Source organism: Staurois parvus, unplaced genomic scaffold (assembly GCF_062004578.1).
Source record: "Staurois parvus isolate SC_StPar_1 unplaced genomic scaffold, SC_StPar_1.0 ptg000389l, whole genome shotgun sequence".
Taxonomy (NCBI): Eukaryota; Metazoa; Chordata; class Amphibia; order Anura; family Ranidae; genus Staurois; species Staurois parvus.
In genome coordinates this window covers 2344289-2370091 of record NW_028318185.1, presented here as the reverse complement: position 1 = coordinate 2370091, position 25803 = coordinate 2344289, and the positions used below count along the sequence as shown (strand labels likewise).

At 39.9% G+C, this 25803-nt stretch overlaps 1 protein-coding gene across 1 annotated transcript in view; it reads left to right on the top strand.

Annotated features, from left to right (window-relative positions):
* The first annotated feature begins 351 nt into the window (after positions 1–351).
* HHLA1 (HHLA1 neighbor of OC90) overlaps positions 352–25803 on the top strand; it is an 85474-nt gene continuing 60022 nt past the window's right edge. The window contains exons 1-6 of the mRNA XM_089685934.1: positions 352–427; positions 879–938; positions 6647–6727; positions 9344–9427; positions 17554–17637; positions 19172–19255. Coding sequence (XP_089542060.1) covers positions 352–427; positions 879–938; positions 6647–6727; positions 9344–9427; positions 17554–17637; positions 19172–19255 — 469 coding nt within the window. The remainder of the gene's footprint in view (positions 428–878; positions 939–6646; positions 6728–9343; positions 9428–17553; positions 17638–19171; positions 19256–25803) is intronic.

Genomic DNA, 25803 nt, shown 5'->3' with positions numbered 1-25803 from the left:
CAACCCACCAAGTGTTTTAAAGACCCCCCCCCCAACACCAACAACCTGGACTCATAGGAGAATGCTGCACTGAGTGCTACCATAGTGAACAATCTGCAGCATTTAGAATCCACCTGCTGCCAGAGGAAGAGGCGGGTGAAGAGGACTCATGATATTATAGAGAAAAACTGAATACACTTGGGAAATAGGTTTGTATTAAGATTTTTTTTAAAGTGGCAACTTAGCTTTTGGGCTTTAATGGTCCAATATCTACCAAAAACTGAAGTATCAGATTGGGATTGGACTGAACCACCTATAATATAACACCTATTTTACACACAGGGACCTCTGTGTTTTATCCGATGATCCAGTATGCCATGTTTTCCTGAGAATGCCCCCATGACCCTGGTCACCGGCTTCATGTGTTTTCTGCTGTTCCTCAACATTGGTAAGTTATACCTTACTTGTCAATTGGCAAGCTATTTGAATTATTCTTTACCTCTTTAGGATGATAAATACAATTTATTTAAAAGTTGGCTTGACGAAAAATTGCAATTATAGTATTTTAGTCATGTGGAGAGGGTGATGTTAAAGTTTAGTTTCAGCAAAGGGCCAGGTTTACCAACAGGCTCAGTAGACATGTGCCTAGGGTTGGCAGAGGCAAATATGTTTAATATTTTTAATATAAGATTATTTACATGTAAATATGATAGCTTAATATTAGGACAAGAAAAAACAAGAAATTCCCTGTGTAGTGTATATGACTGTTTTAGCAAAGGGTTGTTACATTGGACACCAGACGCTGGATGCCTAGAGGCTATAAAGAAAAAACAGCTATGCATAGAGCATTTGTCAAATAATACCAAATGTACTTATCACCAACTGAATTTATCCTACAGGGCCATGCCTAACAGGAAATAAACAGAGAGAAAAAAGGATCGCCATCTTGGGAACCACAGGTGACCCCATTGGGCTACATGATCTTTATTTACATTATCTATACATTTTGTTATAGCCACTATACAGCCAAACATTTGTGGATACCTGGCCTCTGCACCCGGGGTTTAAAGCCAAATGTATGTTGACATACTCCAAATTGAGTTCAAGCGTATCCAGTGAAGGGTACTGTTAATGATATATTTTAGATAATTGTGCACCCCAAACCTTTGGCAAGTTTGGAGAAGGCTCTTTTCTCTTCCAGTATGACTGATGCATAAACCTTGCTCAACCCTACCCTCAATCCTCTGAATGGAGGAACTGGAGCAAGCCAGGTCTTCTATGTAAAAAAAAGGTTTGATAAATTTGCTTTGGAGGAAATTTGGTGGCTGAACAGATCCCTGACCTCAACCCAACTGGGACTCAACCCTACTGGTAATTGAGTTAAGGTGTTTCCAGTGAAGGGCTCTGTTAATTTTAATGATAATTTTGCACCCGAAACATTTGGCAAGTTTGGGGAAGGCCCTTTTCTGTTCTAGTATGTCTGATGTCAGGTAGTGGTTTTCAATGCCAGGGTCTCTGCCGTGTCCATAGATTTAGCTTTGTAAAGACATGGTTTGATGAGTTTGGTGTGAAGGAACAGAGCCAAGAACTCAACCTTACTGCGACTCAACCCTACCCTCAATCCTCTGAATGGAGGAACTGGAGCAAGCCAGGTCTTCTCATTGAACACAGTAACCGGCAGCAAAAATGCTCTTTTGGCTGAATAAGCATCAATTCCTAGAGACACATTCCACATTTTTGTAACAACCAATGTAGAAAAATGGCAGGTGTTAGAGTTGTGGGCAAAGGGGGGGCTCTATAATAATGAATGCCCCTACTTCTGGAATGGAATTTACAATAAGATCATATGGATGGGAAGATCAGGTGTCCACAAAATTTTACAATATGATGTGCACATATGAATGATGATCTTACAAACCTTTTCTTTCTTTCTTCTGTGCTGTGTCTCTGTAACTATAGTATGGTGTAAAATGCACCTGTAAAATATAGGCAATCGTGTTTAAAACACAAGTAGATTACATTATTACACAGCCAACAAATGCATTATCCAGCACACATCGTACCATTCAGCAAATAGAATTTGTCTATTCTTTTATAGATTCAAAGACAGTCTTAATTGTGTAAATCCTAAAATATATGTGGAAGCTGCATGGACTTGTCAGGGCAAATCTGTAACATGAAAAGGCAGAAACGAAAAGTCTCCTGCGCTCAAAAGTGATGTACTATAATGGAAACTTATCAGGTCCTTAATGTATCCAGTGTTAGCATAGACCTTGCTGTCTTCCAAGGGTCTGGGAAAAACCCAAGGAAATTGCTGTAAGAACAAGGGAGGGCGCACCAGTCTAGTGCATTACCGAAGATAATAGCTTTATTAAATCCAAAGTAGATAAATACTCACAAACAAGTGTTGTAAAAAAGCATATCAAAGTCCAAAGCAACTAATTCACTGGATCAACTGCCAATTTATTATTATAATTTTTTTAAGTTTTATTGTTGCTAGACAGTAGATTATTATATTATTATTATTATACAGGGTTTATATAGTGCCAACAGCTTGCTCAGCGCTTTACAATATAACGGGAGACAATACAGCAACAATACAGTTCAATACAAGAGGGATAGGAGGGCCCTGCTCCTTAGAGCTTACAATCTAAAATGAATACATACCATACATATTTTGTTACAATGCCAAAGCTTAAAAGCCATGTTACAGAAAATTAGCAATTAACACTCCTACGGATGAGAAGCATAACCAGAAGGTCGAGTATCTAGCTGCTCATCCCAATACAATAGAATACACAAATAGACACCCCCATAAGGAACTTTAATGCAGCAACCATAGTACATATACGCATAGAAACTTCTTTAAAAGGGATACATACTTTATTCCATAAACATCCTTATAAAAGATACATGTTTTTTAGGGATATTAACTCTGACAATGCTACAAATTACTTCCTTTACAGCATGAAAGGAACTATCAAAGAAAGGGAGACTACTCCACATATATTTAATAAAAGTACATTGACTCTGATAATACTACAAAATACTTAATTTAGATGTTAACCGCGCTCTAATATCCACAAAATAAATAAATCAAAAGTGCTATGTGCTTATAAATAAATAAAATATAAAAATAAATAGTGTATCATGATTGTAATTTTGTAAAAATAATTTAAATTGATATTAAACGTAGCTCATTGTACGGAATAATTCATATCATATTATTATACCTCAAAATGTGCAATACTTTGACATTGTGCAACTTTTCCTTAAGTGTGAAACATATGATTTGATAGAAAATTTAAAAAGTGGATAAAAAGTGATAAATCAAAATAAGAAATATATATATATATATATATATATATATATATATATATATATATATATATATAAATAATTAAAAAATTAATGAAAGAATTCATATATAGATAATAGATAAAACAGTCAAAAAGTCTCTAGATAAACGACAATTGTAGCCCACTATGCACAATGGATGTCCAGCTTGGATGGATAAACTCTCCTTCTATATGAAGATCTGATCTTTGCTGTGATGTTGCAAGCCTGTGTGGCTGCAGGACTGTGAGGGACACTCCCTTCTCTGATCCTAGGGGGAGGGGCAGTGACGTCATCGCGCAATTTAACAACGATATGGCGAATACTGAGGGTGTTGACACACACCGCTCGTTTGATTCAGCTATAAGCTGTGGGAGATTTGATACATATACAAAGTGATTTTGTTACTTTTAAAATGTGAGTGCAATAGAGAAGCACAATAAAAGGCTGTTTTACCCCTGGGATAAGGCACATTATTTTAAGTTCCTTTTCTTACATGTTATACACGAGGAGCACAGAGGCACAGGACTAGGGAGTGGATCAGAGAAGGGAGTGTCCCTCACATATGATATGAATTATTCCGTACAATGAGCTACGTTTAATATCAATTTAAATTCTTTTTACAAAATTACAATCATGATACACTATTTATTTTTATATTTTATTTATTTATAAGCACATAGCACTTTTGATTTATTTATTTTGTGGATATTAGAGCGCGGTTAACATCTAAATTAATTTCTTAAAAACGCACATCAGAGGAGAGTGGGCTCATTAACCAGCGATCTAGAATTTATATTTTCATAATATACCTCAGTGGCTCGCAAGTCAATTTGTTTGTACTACAAAATACTTCCTTCACAACATGAAAAAAACTCCCAAAAAAAGGGAGACTATCCAGACGCGTTTCGATTATTCCATTTTTGATCTTCTTCAGGAGTCATAGACACAGAAGAAATTTCTAAACAGACATACAAGAGTAAATGATAATATGTACATAAATAATAAATAAATAACATTAAAGTGATTGCCAGAATTATAATTACAAAAGGATTGAACAAGCATTAATCAGAGCAATTATAAGTGATATTCAGGATAGGACTACATATTCCAAGGCCTCAACGGCATGGACCAACCAAAAGAGCAAGAGTGGTCAGATATACATCCTGTGGTTGACAGCAACTGAGGAACACCGAATTACCCTCAATATTCCTCTATAAACATCATAGTAGATATAATGTAAATTAGATACAAGGCCAATTAAATAGGTCCAAATATTGATATCCTGATAAATCTATAAGGATCTATAAGATAAATCTATAAGTACTTATAGATATTGTGGTGAAGACATCACAGATCTCATAATTATGAGTTCTGTGATGTCTTCACCACAATAGCAATAAGTACTCCAGTCTTTTGTGCTCATCTACCATGTTCTCAAATGGTTAGTCTTGTTCTTATAGATTTATCAGTATATTAATATTTGGACCTATTTAATTGTCCTTGTATCTAATTTAAATGATATCTTCTATGATGTTTATACAGTAGAGGTATATTGAGGGTGATTAAGTGTTCCCCAGCTGCTGTCAACCATAGGATGTATATCTGACCACTCTTGCTCTTCTGGTTGGTCCATGCTGTTGAGGCCTTGGAATATGTAGTCCAATCCTGGATATAACTTATAAGTGCTCTGATTAATGCTTGTTCAATCCTTTTGTAAGTATAATTATGGCAATCAATTTAATCTTATTTACTTATTATTTATGTGCATCTTATCATTTACTCTTGTATGTCTATTTAGAAATTCCTTCTGTGTCTATACTCCCAAAGAAGATCAAAAATGGAATGATCGAAACGCGTCGGGGTAGTCTCCCTTTTGTTGTGAAGGAAGTAATTTGTAGCATTGACAGAGTTAATGTTCCTTAAAAAACATGTATCTTTTATAAGGATTTTTATGGAATAAAGTATGTATCCCTTTTAAAGAAGTTTCTATGCGTATATGTACTATGGTTGCTGCATTAAAGTCCCTTATGGGGGTGTCTATTTGCGTATTCTATTGTATTGGGATGAGCAGCTAGATACTCGACCTTCTGGTTATGCTTCTCATCCGTAGGAGTGTTAATTGCTTATTTTCTGTAACATGGCTTTTAAGCTTTGGCATTGTAACAAAATATGTAATTCCTTCTGAGTCTATGTCCCCCCGAAGAAGATCAAAAATGGAATGATTGAAAAGCGTTTGATTAGTCTCCCTTTTTTGGGGGAGTTTTTTTCTTGTTGTGAAGGAAGTATTTTGTAGTATTGTCAGAGTCAATGTCTTTTTTTAAAATATATATGGAGTCTCCCTTTCTTTGCGAGTTCCTTTCATGCTGTGAAGGAACTAATTTGTAGCATTGTCAGAGTTAATGTTCCTTAAAAAACATGTCTTTTATAGGATATTTATGGAACAAAGTATGTATCCCTTTTAAAGAAGTTTCTATGCGTATATGTACTATGGTTGCTGCATTATAGTCCCTTATGGGGGTGTCTATTTGCGTATTCTGTGGATGAGAAGCATATCATGAGGCATTGTTAGGTACTCAAAGAGGATCCCACAGCACAATAATGCATTTCAGCCCAGCAAACCATTTAGAAATTTTAAACCTCAACTAAACCAAGAAACAGTAAAAAAAAAAAAAAAAAAGATTGTATAGGAACAATACCGAGGTCCTCTGAGCATGTTTTCCTATCTAATGTTCTACAAAAGAACCCTTTCACTCCTGCCATCCCCTACCAGGTTGACTCAGTTATTTGTGTCCTCATTCAGAGTTGCTGAGGAGTCTTCCCAATGAAACCAAACCTTCGCAAATTTTTTTGGGTAACCACGAGCTTCATATGTCTTCCTATAGAATGGAAGAGTGGAGTTAACCAACCACTTCCACATTGCCAAAGTTATAGACTCATCATAAATCCATCTCCTAGTCTCATCGTAATCATTTATTATTAGGTGTTCCTTGAAACCTGAAAGTTTTTTTAAGGGTTCCTTCTTGTTAAAAAGTTTGAGAAAGGCTGGTCTAATGTTATATGTATTATTAGCACTAACCTGTGTGCCATAGCAGATGGATTATTCCACAGTATTCAGTGATCCTAAGAAGCAAAACATCACACAGGTAAGATAGGTGCAAACAACTCACCCATGTTTGCAAGTCCATGACCCATACATACCGTGCCATGGAATCTATTTGTACAGTACATTGCAGGATCCTTTTATCAGTAATAAATAAAATGAAGATGTTGTTTAAGTGCATTGAGTGAAAACAATGAGGGTTATTTAAGTACTTTTTCTATGTTGCAGAGATCCCAGCTGCCTCCGTTGACCTCTCTCAGTTCAACTTTACTGATCTGGTAAATGGAATGCTTAACCAGGCTCTTAGGGGTGAGTGAATTCCCAAGTTTGCAGAAAAAATAGATTTTTATGACAAGTTCTTTTATCTGAAGTGAGATATTTTGAGGGGTTTTTAGACTTTTTTTTCTAATATAACATTCTTTTATTTCTTGTAGGATAAAATCCCCATTTGGCTAACCTTGTCAAAGCAGAAACATCTGAATATGAAGTCATGGCCAAAATTCTTCCTTTAGTTTTTCCAAACTTGAATTTACCATGAACTAGGTTCTAACATATGTAAATGACAGTCACCATTCTTTATTTTAGTTTTATGATAAAATGGGATTCTTTGGAGGGGTACCAATAATTTTGACCCATACTGCAGATATGATGCTATCAATGTTAAAATAAACCTGCTGCTCTCCAAATGTCAGAAATATTGTTAATATTATATTATATGTATATTGCATTCACAGGAACAGTTTCCCATGTCATTAGAATTTTAATGTACTTTTCTCCTGAGAACTAGGAGAATGCAGCTGTGCACACTTTTATTTGAAAATTTCAAGGGGTATGAATATTTTTTTCAAGGCAGTGTAGAGTGCTACATAAATTGTTGGTTCTATATTAAAGTGTTACTAAACCCACAACAGTACAATCAGTCTGTATATACAGTAAAGCATGCTTGTTATACTTACTATGAAGCCTAAGGAGTTAATCCTCTGCATTGTGTAAAAAGGCTGTTTGATCCTGTCTATTCTGATCCTTCCCTTCTTATACTGTCCCCAATCCATCTCCTGATTGTACAGAGCTCTAGGAGACACTCTGCACATGCTCAGTATTGTGTGTATTGCTAGGGAGGTTTCTTTGGGGAGAGTGCATGTGATCAGCAGTGGGCCAATCAGCACTGTCCAGACAGAGGGTTAGGGGTCATGCAGCCTCATAGGACAGTCAGAGCAGAATGAAAACTCCTACAAACTTTAACCAGTGCTTAGCTGGACACTGATGGAAATCACAAGACTGCTAAATACTGCTGATGAGAAAATGAATTTAGCAGTTTATATTTACTAAAATAATTGCATTTGCATGTTCTGTGTACTCTGGGATACCAGATATAGTGAATGCAGGGTCCTGGGAGACCAGATATAGTGAATGCAGGGTTCGGAGAAAACAAGAAATAGTCAATGCAGGGTCCAGGAAGATCAGATATAGTGAATGCAGGGTCCGGGGAGACCAGATATAGTGAATGCAGGGTCCGGGGAGAGCAGATATAGTGAATGCAGGGTCCGGCGGATATAGTGAATGCAGGGTCCGGGGAGACCAGATATAGCAAATGCAGGGTCCGGGGAGACCAGATATAGTGAATGCAGGGTCCTGGGAGAGCGGATATAGTGAATGCAGGGTCCTGGGAGAGCGGATATAGTGAATGCAGGGTCCGGGGTTTAGTAAAACTTTAGTGCTTGTGATAAATAACATTTTACTGGAAAAAATATTTTGCTATCAGCCTGGAATTCATATATAATACCAATATTGATTTGAGATAATTATCAGGGCCCTGGATAAAGGGAGACCCTTAGCCCTCCTGTACAGGGCCCATGCCAGCCGGGTGAATCAGATGTGGGCAAGGATGGTGATCGGCGGATGGTGGGGGGGGCAATTTTTGGAACCGATCCCCTGTATGGCTCTCTCTGCAGCAGCTGAAAGCTGGCTTCTTCTCTTCTCCCTCCCGCTGGCTCTTAACTGCTGCAGAGAGCCGTACAGGGGACCAGTTCCAGTAATTGCCTCCCTGCCACACTCATCACCCTCTCTGTGCACCATACATTCCCCTGCTGCCCAGGCTCCCCTGTGTGCCCCCACCTGCACAGTGCTGTTGGCTTCCCTCCTCTTCTTCCCACTGGCAGCTGCAAGCACACAATAGATTTCTTCAGGATGGAGAGTGGGGGATGAGCCCGGTAAATATGTCACATTTACCAGCCCCTTCCTTTCCTGAATGAGAATAATGAGTGATTGGTACCAATCACTCACTGTGTTCATACATAACTGAAGCACTGTGAACTGTGTTTTTTTTTTCTTTGGTGGGGGGTTGTGAGATTGACTGTATGAGGCCCCATGGTTTCTATCAGCAGCCGATAATTATACTGATGTTATTAAAAAGATACAAACTTAGAACTAGAACACAGAACTAGATTAAACTGTATTTTTAAAAATTATTTTCCTGGATCTCTGCTGTTTTAGGCTCCATTCACACCCGCGCTTGTTGCAGAAATGCACTACAGTCCAATAAACATGGTTTCCTATGGAACATGTTCACATCTATGCTTTTTTGAGCTGCTGTGTTTTTAAAAAGGGTCAGGGACTTTTTTAAAAACAAAAAGCACAATTTTTGCTATAATAGAGTTCAATGGAGAAGCTGCTGAAAGGCATGACATTTGCATTTTTATTCTGCTCAGCAACAAAAAAAATTCCGCTTAAAAAAAAAAAGCTGAACAAAATGCAAAAATGCGTCAAGAACGCATCAAAAATTTAAAGATATGCGTGTAGAAAAATGCAAAGGAACTGCTAAAAGCACTGCAAAATGGACAAAAAGCAAACTGCATAGGTGTGAACGGGGCCTTATTGTAGAATCACTGTTTTGCTCACTATTATTGATGATTATTTGTTTTCCAGGAACAAAAAATTTCTTCTCCTTTCTGAGTGTGACGTCGTACAGTTCCTTTGCCTTCCACAAGGTTTCAATCCTTATTTATAATAGTATGTGTTGCTTGATTTTATCGATTTTAAGTCCTTCATTATAGTGTATCTAGAACCAAGAACAGGTATGTCATATATTGGAGCTTACCAGTCCTTAGATGTGGTGACTGCACTGGATTTCCCTTTTTTAGGTTAGTCTTCCTTAACCACTCAAAGACCACCTGCCTGCAATGTACTGCGGATGGGTGGCAGCTACAGGACCAGTGATGTACCCATACGTGTTTTTCCGGGCTTGGAGCTCACATACACGCGCCTCCCCGCTGGCCCCCATTCGCTGCAGGACATGTTTGATTTTTGTCTGGGACTCTGCTAATCTCCTGCAATGAATGGAGAAGCACAGCTGTGCCTGTATTTGTAAATCCATTCACAGGATCTAGCTGGATCTTCTCTCCCTGGAACCTTTATGTTCCAGGGAGAGAAGAAAGACACACCGCACGTGAGTAAAAGCAGCACATTTGCACCCACACCATAGTTAGATACATATTAAGCCCTTGATTGCCATTTTTAACCCTTTGATTTCCGCAGATGTTAACCCCTTCCTGCCCAGTGTCATTAGTACAGAGTCCGTGCTATTGGCTGTATTGGTGTCACCGGGGATGTAAGTGGCAGTTAGTCAGTTCCCCCCCAGTGTCAGAATGCCCGCCACAGTCCCACTATAAGTTGCTGATTGGCGTCATTACTAGTATAAAAAAAGAATAAATAAAAATTCCAGCATTTATACCGACATTTGTAGATTGCTATAGCTTTCATGTAAACCAATTAACCAGTTGCCGCCCAGCCTATAGCCAGATGGCGGCCGGGAGAACAGCTCGTCCCTCCGAGGAGATGCCATATGGCGTCCTTTCAGGCATTCACATTGCGCATGCCCGCATGGCCACGCTGTGGCGTGATCTGACACGGCTGATGACAGATCTGTGTACTGGCCCCGTTGCCAGTACCATGTGACCTGCTGTGACCAATCACAGCAGGTCACATGACAGTTGTATACAATGGATGGCTTTCTTTCATGCCATCCATTGTATACAAGTATGTCTAGCTGTGAATGGTCACAGCGATCATATGCACCAGCTGGGCCAATCACAGCCCAGCTGTGTCATGCCCGCATGGCCGCGCTTCGGCGCGATCTGTCACCGGCCGTGTACCTCGGGTACGGCCGATGACAAATCTGTGTAACAGCCCCATTACCAGTACCATGTGCCCTGCTGTGACCAATCACAGCAGGTCACATGACAGTTGTATACAATGGATAGCTTCCTTTCATGCCATCCATTGTATACAAGTATGTCTAGCTGTGAATGGTCACAGCGATCACATGCACAAGCTGGGCCAATCACAGCCCAGCTGTGTCATGTGATTAGCCATGCCCAAATCACAGCTAAGCACAAAACCCCCCCCGAATGAATCAATTTCATTCAAGTAAATGCTTGCTAATAGTAAAGTAATTCTTTGCTATAAGCATATTGTGTAAAAAAAAAAAGAAAAAAGAAATATTGATCACGTCCCCAAAGTAGTACAATGTTACTATGGTAACATTATACCACTTTGGTCATAGTGAAATATGAAAAAAATCTTTAAAAAAGAGAAAAAAAGTAATAAAAAATGTAAATTAATAAAAAAAAATTATCAATTTTTTTTTTGTACTGTCACCAGTCAGTGTCCCTGATCACCACCATGCCAGTTATATGCTGACACTGTACTGCACTGGTGACAGTATGTAAAAAACAAATAGTAAAAATCATTTTTTTAATTTCTTCATTTCCGAAAAATTATGACAAAAAAATAATAACTTCAAAAAACTCGCCATGCCTGTTATGAAATATGTCAGATTGTCTACTTTGCAAAAAGGGGTCATTTGGGGGATATCTGTACTGTTCTGACATTCTTGGACCTCAAGAAATTAGATTGGCTGTCAGTACTTCAGGATTGATCAATATTCAGATCTATACCATAGTTTGTGAACTCTATAACTTTCCTACAGACTAAATAATAAATACTGATTTGGGTTATTTTCACCAAAGACATGTAGCAGAATACATCTCAGCCTAAATTTATGAAGAACAATTATTTATTTGCAAACTTTTATAAGGAACAAAGAAAAACGTGTTTTTTTTTCAACATTTTCAGTTTTTTTTTGTTAATTTAGCCAAAACTAAAAACCCCAGCGGTGATTAAATACCACCAAAAGAAAGCTCTAGTTGTGTGAAGAAAATGATAAAATTTTAGTTTTGGTACAATGTTGTATGACCGCGCAATTGCCATTCAAAGTGTGAGAGCGCTGAAACCTGAAAATTGGCCTGGGCAGGAAGGGGGTAAAAGTGCCCTGTATGGAAGTGGTTAATATTCACTTATTGGAATTTTTTTTTCCCAATGACATGTAGCAGAATACATTTTGGCCTAAATTTTTTAAGAAATGTTTTTTTAATTGGATATGTTCTATAGCAAAAAGTCCAAAATACTGTTGTTTTCAAAATTGTCATTTTTTTTCTTTATATAAAAAAATATAAATCCCAGTGGTGATCAAATATCACTAAAATAAAGCTCTATTTGTGTGAAAAAGGAGATAAATTTTGTTCAGGTACAGTGTTGCTTGACTGCACAATTACCAGTTGAAATAGCGCAGGGCCGAATAGCTAAAAACGGCCTGGTCATGAAGGTGGGCAAATCTTCCCGAAGGCAAGTGGTTCATTTTCATCTAGTGGTCTTGCCATGAACACGCTTTGTATCTTGGGGTGACAATTAGAGATGAGCGAATTATTCAAAAATTCGATTCGGCTGATTCGCCGAATTTGCGGGAGAAATTCGATTTGATGCGAATTTATTCGCCGCAAATTTAACTTATTTAAAGGGTTTCTAGGCTTCAGAGAGCCTTTATATTAGTGCAGAACACTGTACCTTTAATTTAAATGCCCTTGGAGTCTGCTGGGGAAGAGAAATAATACTGTCAGTCAGTATGACATGCAGATGAGTGCCGTCGATCTTAGAATCACCGCACACTTCACTCATTTGGGCAGTCACAGGGCACGACGAAGAAGAAGAAGAAGAAGAATGAAAAGAAGAATGAAAAGAAGAAGAAGAATGAAAAGAAGAAGAAGAAGAATGAGAAGAAGAATTAAAAGAAGAATGAAAAGAAGAATGAAAAGAAGAATGAAAAGAAGAAGAAAAAGAATGAAAAGAAGAAGAAGAAGAATGAAAAGAAGAAGAAGAAGAATGAAAAGAAGAAGAAGAATGAAAAGAAGAATGAGAAGAAGAAGAAGAATGAAAAGAAGAAGAAGAAGAATGAAAAGAAGAATGAAAAGAAGAAGAAGTAGAATGAAAAGAAGAAGAAGAATGAAAAGAAGAAGAATGAAAAGAAGAATGAAAAGAAGAAGAAGAAGAATGAAAAGAAGAAGAAGAAGAATGAAAAGAAGAATGAAAAGAAGAAGTAGAATGAAAAGAAGAAGAATGAAAAGAAGAAGAATGAAAAGAAGAAGAAGGATGAAAAGAAGAAGAAGAATGAAAAGAAGAATGAAAAGAAGAAGAAGAATGAAAAGAAGAAGAAGAATGAAAAGAATGAGAAGAAGAATGAAAAGAAGAATGAAAAGAAGAATGAAAAGAATGAAAAGAAGAATGAAAAGAAGAGGAAGAAGAATGAAAAGAAGAAGAAGAAGAATGAAAAGAAGAATGAAAAGAAGAAGAAGAATGAAAAGAAGAAGAAGAATGAAAAGAAGAATGAGAAGAAGAATGAAAAGAAGAATGAAAAGAAGAATGAGAAGAATGAAAAGAAGAATGAAAAGAAGAAGAATGAAAAGAAGAAGAAGAATGAAAAGAAGAATGAAAAGAAGAAGAAGAAGAATGAAAAGAAGAGGAATGAAAAGAAGAATGAAAAGAAGAAGAAGAAGAAGAAGAATGAAAAGAAGAAGAATGAAAAGAAGAATGAAAAGAAGAAGAAGAAGAATGAAAAGAAGAAGAAGAAGAATGAAAAGAAGAAGTAGAATGAAAAGAAGAAGAATGAAAAGAAGAAGAAGGATGAAAAGAAGAAGAAGAAGAATGAAAAGAAGAATGAAAAGAAGAAGAAGAATGAAAAGAAGAAGAAGAATGAAAAGAAGAATGAGAAGAAGAATGAAAAGAAGAATGAAAAGAATGAAAAGAAGAATGAAAAGAAGAGGAAGAAGAATGAAAAGAAGAAGAAGAAGAATGAAAAGAAGAATGAAAAGAAGAAGAAGAAGAATGAAAAGAAGAAGAAGAAGAATGAAAAGAAGAATGAAAAGAAGAAGAAGAATGAAAAGAAGAATGAGAAGAAGAATGAAAAGAAGAATGAAAAGAAGAATGAAAAGAAGAATGAGAAGAATGAAAAGAAGAAGAATGAAAAGAAGAAGAATGAAAAGAAGAAGAAGAAGAATGAAAAGAAGAGGAATGAAAAGAAGAATGAAAAGAAGAAGAAGAAGAAGAATGAAAAGAAGAATGAGAAGAAGAATGAAAAGAAGAATGAAAAGAAGAATGAGAAGAATGAAAAGAAGAATGAAAAGAAGAAGAAGAAGAATGAAAAGAAGAAGAATGAAAAGAAGAATGAAAAGAAGAAGAATGAAAAGAAGAAGAATGAAAAGAAGAATGAAAAGAAGAAGAAGAAGAATGAAAAGAAGAATGAGAAGAAGAATGAAAAGAAGAATGAGAAGAATGAAAAGAAGAATGAAAAGAAGAAGAAGAAGAATGAAAAGAAGAAGAAGAAGAATGAAAAGAAGAATGAAAAGAAGAAGAAGAAGAATGAAAAGAAGAAGAATGAAAAGAAGAAGAAGAAGAATGAAAAGAAGTGGAAGAAGAATGAAAAGAAGAATGAAAAGAAGAAGAAGAATGAAAAGAAGAAGAAGAAGAATGAAAAGAAGAAGAAGAAGAATGAAAAGAAGAATGAAAAGAAGAAGAATGAAAAGAAGAAGAAGAATGAAAAGAAGAAGTATTCCAGTACAGCAGAAAGTATATCTGCAGAGAGCTCCGCTATTTCTGACAGTTCTCTGACAGTTCCTTCACATTTACAGCGGTTGAAACATTGTATCTATTTATTTCCGAATAAAAACATCTGTATCCTAAATGGAAACAAATAGATACAATGTTTCAACCGCTGTAAATGAACTGTCAGAACTGTCAGAAATAGCGGAGCTCTCTGCAGTGACACTTTTGCCGGCTGATCGGGAAAAATTTGATTCGTGCACCCGAAGTTTGCTAAAATTCGGATTCGATGCGAATCAAATTTTTCCTGAGGTGCTGAGGTGTTATGGAAGACCAGGATGCTTCAATAGCGGCCTTCAGCTCTTCTGAATTGTTCGGTCTCATGTCTCTCATCTTTCTCTTGGCAATGCCCCATAGATTCTCTATGGTGTTCATGTCAGGCGAGTTTGCTGGCCAATCAAGCACAGTAATCCCACGGTCATTGAACCAGGTTTTGGTGCTTTTGGCAGTGTGGGCAGGTGCCAAGTCCTGCTGGAAAATGAAGTCAGCATCCCCATAAAGCTCGTCTGCGGAAGGAAGCATGAAGTGCTCCAAAATCTCCTGGTAGACGGCTGCGTTGACTCTGGACTTAATGAAGCACAGTGGACCAACACCAGCAGATGACATGGCTCTCCAAATCAACACAGACTGTGGAAACTTCGCACTGGACTTCAAGCATCTCGCAGTGTGTGCCTCTCCATTCTTCCTCCATACTCGGGGTCCTTGGTTTACAAATGAGATGCAAAAGTTGCTCTCATCAGAAAAGAGGACTTTGGACCACTGAGCAAAAGACCAGGTCTGTTTTTCTTTAGCCCAGGTAAGACGCTTCTGATGTTGTTTGTTGTTCAGGAGCGGCTTGACAAGAGGAATACGACATTTGAAGCCCATGTCCAGGATCCGTCTGTGTGTGGTGGCTCTTGATGCACTGACTCCAGCCTCAGTCCACTCCTTGTAAAAGTCCCCAACACTTTTGAATGTCCTTTTCCTGACAATCCTCTCCAGGCTGCGGTCATCCCTGCTGCTTGTGCACCTTTTTCTTCCACACTTTTCCCTTCCACATAGCTTTCTATTAATGTGCTTTGATACGGCACTTTGGGAACATCCAACTTCTTTTGCAATTACCTTTTGAAGCTTTCCCTCCTTATGGAGGGTGTCAATGATGGTTTTCTGCACAACTGTCAGGTCAGCAGTCTGTAGCAAAACTGTAGCTGCTGACTTTTAAAAAAACAGCCACTTACCTGTCCCACGATCCTGTGGTGTGTCACCCGCAGCCCGTTTCACCGGCTGTCCTGTATTGCAGGAGGCCAGCATCTTCAGTGTGGGCACCCGGCTGTGACAGCTTGTGGCTTCACAGCCGGGTACCCACTGCGCATGAACGAGTAGCGCTGCACTTCATGAATGGTCCTGTCATCTTCTGGGACCTGTCACGTGTCCCAGAAGACTGCAGGGAGGGAGGGAGGACACCTTCCGCTTCCGATTGCCTAGGCAATTGGAGAGGAAGTTGGAGTAGGTACCTGTCAAATCCGGGTACCCGCCCTCCCCGCCCTCCAAAGGTCCCAATCCTTAATGGGGAGCGGGGAAGCAGTCCTTAAAGAGGAACTTCCCCTTTTGGGTGGAACTCCGCTTTAAATTGATTTAATTGAAATTAATGAAATCAGATCTATGGAAAGTCTAACTGCCTCCCTTAATAATAGGGAAGACGCATTTCAGGAGAAGTGGTGGCCTTGGACAGTGTACTCATGCTCAGGGCAATACTTGGACTTAATACCTGCTACCCCTGGGCCCGCTTGAGCCATTTTGGCATCGTTTGGTGGGTGTTACTGCCTGCTCCTGGCTCTTTGTTCTTTGTGCTGGCTGGTTCTTCGGGGAGGGGGGAGTTGATGGAGCAGGGCAATGTTGAGCTTTCCCCCACCCCCCAGATCAATTTCTGCGGCCCCGTCTTCACATTCCCGCTCCGTCCCATACCCCCCCCCCCTTTTTTTTCTTTTTTATGAAGACCTCATTTGGGAGCTGCTTAGGGTCCCCCCCATCCTCCACCTTGTCCGTTTTTTTTTTTTTTTCTCTTGGGAACAATATTTTCTTGTTCCCATGGTCTTAGGGTCCCCCCCCCCACCTTGTCCGTTTTTTTTTTCTCTAAGTGTCCGTTTTCACAATATTTTCTTGTTCCCATGGTCTTAGGGTCCCCACCCCCCTCCACCTTGTCCATTTTTTTTTCTCTGAGTGTCATTTTTCACAATATTTTTTGTTCCCATGGTTTAGGGGAATGAGATTGTTTTTCACAGTAAAAACTTTTGACTCAGGCATTGTGTGTTTTAGGATCATTACCTGTCATTTGCAGTATATATGGTATTTCTCTAGCCTCTGATATGGACATAATGTACCTTGTGTTATGGGATACTGGAAATGTACAGTATTGACATGTCCTGCTCATACCTGCTTTTGTTGGTTTCTGGTGGATCTTTAGCTTACATTTAATGTGTATTGGAGTGATGGCACTTCTTTTGTAATTATGCAATGACTAAATAAAGGATTAAAAAAAAAAAAGAGAGAGAGAAAATGTTCATAGCTTGAAAAAAATTTAAATGTAGGCCCCTTTCACACGGGTGGTTAGATTTCAGCTTTTAACTGCCCCAGATAAATTCAGCCAATGCATCCCTATGGCTCCATTCACACACTGCGTTTAGCAGCATTTTCATAACATACGGTTTTATGCGTTTGGGAAAAATAAAGTTGACAGCGTCCAGGAGCGATTTACTGCAGCTATCTGTACATAAACGCAGTTAATTGCAGTACAAATAAAAAATAAGTAAACCGTTGCTATAGAAAAGACAAGAATTTACTACCGCATCTAAACGCAGCCGCATGTAAATGCAGATAAATGCAAAGTACAAACGCAAGTGATCTCTGTGCCAGGAGTGTTGGAATTTCAAAATAAAAAACATGCATTTACAAGCGGCTTCCACCACATCCAAGGACTGGCAAGCTGAAACAATAATATTTTGTAGGTTTTAGATTTAATTTAAAAGAACAAAAGGAAGAAAATTAGAAGCAGTTTATTGTTAAGGTTTACATTTGATGTTATATGATTTTGTATACTGCTTAACTGTGATTTTTTTTTGTTACTATGTAAAATGTAACCTTATCATTCTTCATGGTTTCCTTTGCAGTTTCTAACCTAAAAAATGTAGATTACCACAAGTTTCCCATGAGATATTGTTACTGTTTAAACAACAGGACCAATGACTTGGCAGGTAAGACTTTCAGGTATACGTGAACCCTCACCTTGTAAAACAGCCCGCTTAATTTAAAATAGAAAAAAAAACATTTTTGTGTAGATATAACAACATTATAAATACTCGTTTCCCCTTTGTTTAAGTGATCACATACCCTCTGTTCTCAGATGAATAAGGAGCTCAGAGAGCTAGGGGTAGAGAAACAGCAGAACACTGAGCTTCCCTGTATATGGCTGTGCAGCTGGAGGGGGAGGTGTGTCCGCACAAGTCTGACAGTTGGAGGACAGACAGATGTTCTCCCAGCACAGACAGAAAACTGACCACACTAGAATGGATGTGCTCTCATGCCTAGCTTTGTCAGTTTTAAAAGCAGAGGGACTGGCAGGAACACCAGGGATTTCACACAAAGGAAGCAATATGAAGAGAACAGGAGACTTTTTTCATACAAGCACATGGTACAGCAGGCACATATCAGGACTTGAATTGCTGGGGTAACATATTATTTTAGTTGAAGTGGAAAAATCAATAGTATGGAAGAACCATATCAGGCCACATGCCTGAACCATACCAGGCCACATGCCCTCAACATGGGGGGGTGCTTTGGGGGGTTCCCCCCCAAAGCACCTTGTCCCCATGTTGATGAGGACAAGGCCCTCTTCCCCACAACCCTGGCCTACGGTTGTGGGGTTCTGCAGGCAGGGGGCTTATCAGAATCTAGAAGATCCTGCCCCCCGTGTGAATGAGTATGGGGTACATGGTACCGCTACCCATTCACAAAAAAAAGACAGGAGACAATGTGTGAAAAAAGACAGGAGACAATGTTTGACAAATCCTTTATTAAAAGAAGAAAAATAAAAGAATGTCCCCTGAAGCAGATCCAACGTCAACCACGATGCCCGCCACCGCCACTACCCGAAAAAAGAATTTTAAAAAAGGCTCCGCTTCTGACTGCTCTGCTGGCTTGACAGTTCTTAAATATGTAAGGGGCCAGCGGAGCAGTCAGACAGCTGGGAGCCAGCGTCAGGAGCGGAACCTTTTTTTTCGGGTAGCGGCGGGCATCGTGATTGACATTGGATCTACTTCGGGGGACATTCTTTTATTTTTCTTCTTTTTAATAAATGACTTGTCAAAGACTGTCTTCTGACTTTTTTCACATTACAATTTTTCTTTGGGAATGTGTAGCACTACCATGTACCCCATACTCATTTACATGGGGGGGCTGGATCTGGGGGCACCCTTGCTAAAGGGGGCTTCCTGATTCTGATAAGTCCCCCACCCGCAGACCCCCACAACCACTGGCCAGGGTTGTGGGGAAGAGGCCCTTGTCCCCATCAACAAGTGTATGTGTATACATCAATATGTGTATGTATGAATGTAAGTTAGGGACCTTAGATTGTACACCCCTTGAGGGTTAGGGACTGATGTGAATGTACAATATATATGTAAAGTGCTGCGTAAATTGATGGCGCTATATAAGTACATGAAATAAATAAATAATATATAAATACCTGGAAATCAGCATTAAACACTAATAGTTGTATTTGCTTTCCAGATTACACGGTTTTGCTATTGGACATAATTGGAAATTCAAGTAGTTCACTTAAAGAACTCTTCAAATCCACATCCATTGTTTCTGGTAAGTTTTTTTTTAAATATAATAATTTTTTTTTGTTTGGTTTTGAAGACTCACACTGGATTTTTTCCCATTCCCTCAGTTTTTGACAGAGAGCTCCTCACTTTCCCATTGCAGTAACGATTCCCAATCTGCTTAAAGCTATCACTTGTTGTGTCTTCAATCACATTCCCTATGGAGGATCCACATTTGGGGCTGTGTAAACTGGAACAGGGGCGGACTGACAATTCATCGGGCCCCCGGGCAATAGGGGATCATGGGGCCCCTGTGTCCTTGCCCAAACTCAAAAAAGCTTATGAAAAAGGTACCAGGGGCATCTCATGGGGCCCCCTACTGACCCCGGGCCCTCGGGCAGTGCCCGAGTTTCCAAATGGTCATTCCGCCCCTGCGTTGGAGCTGATGGCTAGTAGCACTGTCCAGTTAATTATTTTTATGTAAAAACTGGGCTTGTACAATGTCAAAGATGATCCTTTGCAGGTCAAAATGAAACTTACATTTTGTTCAGGAAAAATGAAGTCCCCTCCAGGTGTTCATGAGATTCAGATATGGGCCTGGCCTGCACAATCCGACTACTGAGTGTGAGGGTCTTCCTTTATATTTTTGAGTTATATGAAAGATATAAGAAATTTCTGCATTCCTTTAGCCTACAAGATATCTTAAAGGAATGAAAAGTAAATCTCACACTGCGGTGGGATGCTTGCAATTCATTTTCAGGCTCTGTGCAGATGCCTCTAGAACAGCACTGAGATAATCACACAAACACGAAAATAGATTTAATAGGGGATGTTTCGACACAAAATGCCCTAAGCAATGACTGTAAGGAAGCAACATTATTCTTTTCAAAATTTGAGATTGTGAAAGTCATTTATTGTGGTTGGCTACAGGACGAGATAGAAGAAAGTACATTTTTCATAACATTTAGCCCAACTGGGAGTGCTTAAATGCATTTTAAGATGAACCTGAATGGGGTTTTATTACTAAACGCAAATAGACTGTGCACTTTGCAAGAGTAGTTGCACACTGTAAGGGCATTTGCTCCAAAGCTTAGTAAATTATTTATTTCAGGTACTTATATAGCGCCGTCCATTTACACAGCACTTTACACATATATTGTACATTCACATCAGTCCCTAACCCTCAAAGGGTGTACAATCTAAGGTCCCTAACTCACATTCATACATACACATACTAGGGCCAATTTAAACAGGAGCCAATTCACCTACCAGCATGACTTTTGGAGTATGGGAGGAAACCGGAGTACCTGAAGGAAACCCACGCAGGCACAGGGAGAACATACAAACTACAGGCAGGTGGTGCCGTGGCTGGGATTCGAACCAATGACCCTAGTACTGCCAGGCGGAAGTGCTAACCATTTAGCCACTGTGCTGCCCATGAATGAGGGGAAGTTTCATTTTGCAAAGTATACCCAACCACATGCAAGGAAAATAAAATGACAAACAAACATTTTTGCTTGCACAATGATGGATAATGGAAGTCAGAAGAGCTTTCCCTAGTTTACTAAGCTCTTTCAGAGTGCAACTGCATTTTCAAAGTGTACAATCTATTTGCCTTTAGTAAATCAACCTCATTGTGTTTTTTCATTCGCCTCCTGCAGTCACCAGAATATAGCATTTAAAATGGGTGAGGAAGGAAGAACACTTGTGGTAAACCAAGGCTGTCCAACTGGCGGCAACATGCAACCCGCGTGGCCTTCTGCAGCCAGTGGGACCCTAGCTACAATATATATCTAAAGCAGAGTGTCGGGTGCTGGAACACACTCTGCCTGTTGGGGGACTGATCTCCTGTTATGTTTCAATGCTGCTGATCTCCTCCAGACTCTTCCAGCCACTTCCTGTCTACATTCACTTCCTCCAGAGTCAGCTGCATTTCATTGCTCCATACAATCTTCTTGTAGTGACAATGGTGGACCATGTGGAATGTTTTTTAGCATGGCCATTTGCAGTCTCAAATGGGAGCACAAGTGGAAGGCAGTTGTTATCCATAACAGGAAGTACCTGAACAAAGACCCTCATGGCAGGCCCAACAGATATTATTTTACTTAAAGCTGTAGATATAAACATTAAAAAAATTATTTAAATGTATATTAATATCTAAAGCTTATCTAAGGCTGGTTACACACCGGAAGTTTTATTCGTTCACCCCAGCAGACTGAATGAAAAAAAACTTACAGATCTCCCTATCAATACATCCAATGTTAGTCCGATCTCCTCACTGAGATATTGTGTTCTGACGGGGATCACCCTACCCCACCCCTAACCCTCAAGGGGCGTACAATCTAAGGTCCCTAACTTACATTCATACATACACATACTAGGGCCAAGTTAGACAGGAGCCAATTAACCTACCAGCATGTTTTTGGAGTGTGGGAGGAAACCGGAGTACTCGGAGGAAACCCATGCAGGCACAGGGAGAAAATGCAAACTCCAGGCAGGTGGTGCCGTGGAACCGACGACCCAAATACTGCCAGGAGGAGGTGCTAACCATTTAGCCACTGTGCTGCCCTACTTTTATGCTTCCAACCATATATTAGGCAATATAGATGACTCACAAACACTAGACAGATGAAGACTTTGGAAAGATATTGATTCTTGGGGACAGGCCCCCTTTATTTTCGAATTGTCTCCTTTATGTATGTTGGATAATTAAACACCATAGGACAAGTGATACTATTAATACAATTGATTGATGTTTAATGTTTATGCGATTGCTTTTGGATGTTTTGGGTTGTTTTTTGTTTTCAACATTTTCAGCAGATTTGCAGCCTGTATGCACCCAAGTTAAGGTTTTAGTGATTAGAAATAAAAAAACAGGCATAAAACAACATTTAAAAACATATAAGAAAGACAAATAAAATATACACAAAATCATTAAACATTCTCTTTCAATTCCACATTTCAGTGCTTGTCTGGAGTGTATTTTACACATTATTTTTTAATGAGGAAAGTTATAACATGTATGTTACGCCAAAACATTTTTTGTATTGTGTCTCCCTTGAATGGAACACAATGTCATATTACAGACCTTTTTATGATAATCCCATGGACTATCCAAGCAGTCAACCACCCATCCACCCATCTACACATCAACCCATCCATCTATTGATCTATCCATCTACCTACATATTTTTAGAGATTGGTTAAGACCTCTCTCAGGATTTAGTTTTTTTTTTTGCTCTGTGTCCCATTACGAAGATTTGCTTTCAATTCCTATCCAAAAGACACAGTAAAAAGTAGGAGGAGATGTCCCCAAAATAATGAGATATCTCCTATTAAAAAGTGGGTCACCGGGACAAACATTTACCCAGTTACCCAGTGGAAGATCCTTCTCCGGTGACAACTTACAATTTTTGAATTTCCCATCTTCCCATGTTGCCATATTAGGTCAATAATGTCAAGAGCCTTTGTGTACATGTACACCCACCAGCCACCAGCCACTTTATTAGGTCCACCTTGCTAGTACCGGGTTGGACACCCTTTTGCCTTCAGAACTGCCTTCATTCTTTGTGGCATAGATTCAACAAGGTGTTCGAAACATTCCTCAGAGATTTTGGTCCATACTGACATGATAGCATGCCTTTCTATCATCTCGAAGCAGTCTGCCCATTCTCCTCTGACCTCAACAAGGCATTTTCGTCCACACATCTGCTACTCACTGGATATTTTCCCTTTTTTGGACCATTCTCTGTAAACACTAGAGATGGTTGTGCGTGAAAATCCCAGCAGATCAGTAGTTTTGGAAATACTCAAACCAGCCTGTCTGAACCAACCACTATGCCACATTCATGGTCACTTAAATCACCTTTTTCCCAACTCTGATACTCAGTTTAAACTTCAGCAAGTCGTCTTCACCACATCTAGATGCCTAAATGTATTGAGTTGCTGCCATGTGATTGGCTGCTTAGCAATTTGTGTTACCAAGCAACTGAACAGGCATGCCTTATAAAGTGGCCGGTGAGTGTAGCTGTAGGGTGGAAAATACCTCTCCTGAGTTCATTGGTCACTGACAGTTGCCTTCTGAGTTTGGACCGAACCCCATACAGACCACGGGAAAGCTTATTACTGCCACGATTAAGGCTGTAATGGCTGAAACGTGCTAACATTCACTGGGTGCATATCCCCGCACATTATAAATAAAGGTACAATTCACTGATCCATATCGCTGTGCCGACTTTTCTACTGGACTACGGGATTGCGAGGCTTCAGAAACCTACAGTCTGAGAACTAGTTTGAGCATATATGCACCCTGTGGGGGTAGTAGCTCTGCTCTTTTTTATTTGTGCCTAAAGCTTATCCCTAAGCAGAACCCATAGAAAGGTTAAAGTATTTAAGTCAGAAAAAAATAGTTTTTATCAATTATTTATTCATTTACATGTATAACAGTAGAGAAAGCCACTGTCAATCATGTAGAGAAGGAATGGCCATGGGGTGTAGCAGCAAAGTCTGAGAAGAAGCAGTAGAATGACATGTAAGACAGTAGGCAAAACTACTGGGCTTCCAGGGAATATGGCAGCAAAGCTGTCCACGGGGCTACAGGCATGCTGTACATTGGCATGATGTCCTATAACTCTGATCAATGGGTTTAGTGACGCACTGTCCATGCCAGCACACATCTTCCTTCATGCTTGGCATGGTCAAAAAATGCAACAAGAAGAGAGGAGAACTGGTGGGATCACCAGCAGGGGCGGACTGACAATTCATGGGCCCCCCGGGTGTCCTTGCCCAAACTCAAAAAAGCCCATGAAAAAGGTACCAGGGGCATCTCATGGGGGCCCCCTACTGACCCCGGGCCCTCGGGCAGTGCCCGAGTTTCCAAATGGTCAGTCCGCCCCTGATCACCAGTTATTTGCTGCTAAGTGAATGTGTACTGCAAGAAGAAGCAACCACTCCACTGAGCACCGCTGCAGACTCCACTCCTCCTCCATGGTCTAGGGTTTGACAGGTTCCAGGCTCAAAAGCCAGTCTTCTTTCTGTTGCGCCACTCTGATCACATCACTTCTTGTTGTAGTATTCTGTGTAGTGTAGTAATGTTCTACAAGGCCTGTTACAGTCAGGAATAAGGTTCAGAGACCAGTAGCTATAACAATAGAGAGGCTCCTACTGCTTAGCACAGTGGTTCTCAACCTTCCTAAGGCCGCGGCCCTGTAATACAGTTCCTCATGTTGTGGTGACCCCCAACCATAAAATTATTTACCCAGTAATTATAAGTCATGAGTGTCGTTTTACCTCCAATACTGCTGCTTTCAACACAGTAGCTGCTTTTAACAGAGTAGCTGCTTTCAACACAGCAGCTGCTTTCTACACAGTAGCTGCTCTTTACACATCGGAAATATGTGTTTTCTGATGGTCTTAGGGGACCCCTGTGAAAGGGTCGTTCGACCCCCAAAGGGGTCGCGACCCACAGGTTGAGAACTACTGGCTTAGCAGGATACGAATAGAAGTAGATCATCTTGGTGAATGATGTGGGCTCACCTAAGGTGCAGGGTCTAAGCACTAATCAGTATTCACCAGAGTTCCTGATGCTGGAGATGGGTTTTGCTGCATGTTAGGACCAGATTGCGGTCCTCAGGATCACCTCACCAACAGGTGAGCAAGCAGGGGTCCAGTAGCAGATAGAGCAGGTAGGGATCAAACCGAAGCATAGTCAGTAAACAAGCTAAAACAAGCCAAAGGTCAGTAACAAGTGGTTGCAGGTTGGAATCAAGCAGATGTGTAGTCAAGGAACATGCCAAAGTTCAGTAACAAGTGGTAGCAAAGATACACATGGCAGCAGGAGTGACAAGAGTGAGATATTGGCTGGAGAGAGCATAATAATCTGGCAAACAGGAAGTGCCTAGGCATGGGTAAATAGGAAGTTAATGGTGGGGGTATCGTATGTACTCTCCAGGATATGCACAGCCAAAAGGGAAGCCAAGGGTACCAGGACAGCGACAACCAAAGGAAATGCTTCAGGGGTGCAGCCCTCCTCAGACGGGGAAATCAGCCACTGGATAAAGAGAAAACAGGTGGCGCACACACCTAGTGCATTATCCAAGGTTTATTGTGAGGAGTGAAAAGATAAAAACATATCGCATCACCAGCAAGGCTCCCACTTTCCATTCATTACACATCTGCATCAGAGGCTGGTCATTAGCTCTGAGGAAAGGGATTTGTCCCCGAAACGCGTCAGCCATTTGACCGCACCGACAGTGAGAACACCTTGCCTGCCGTTGTGGCCATCGTCATTTTTCTATGTGCTTCATCTGTGAGTATGTTTTTATTTTTTCACTCCTCACAATAAATCTTGGATAATGTACTAGGTGTGTGCACCACCTGTTTTCTCTTTAATGGTGGGGGAGCAAAGGGTTCAAAAGAAACAAGACACAAGCTAAGGTGCTCTAAGGAATCAGGCAGGGCACCATCCAAAATCTCAGTTGGCTCAGCAAGAAGTGACACTGCCAGACACAGCAGAAGCCACAGGTTAAGATCTAGGATCTTGGCAAGGCCCAATCAGGGTAAAATGTTTTAGAGTGACTATGGGCATGGACAGTCAGA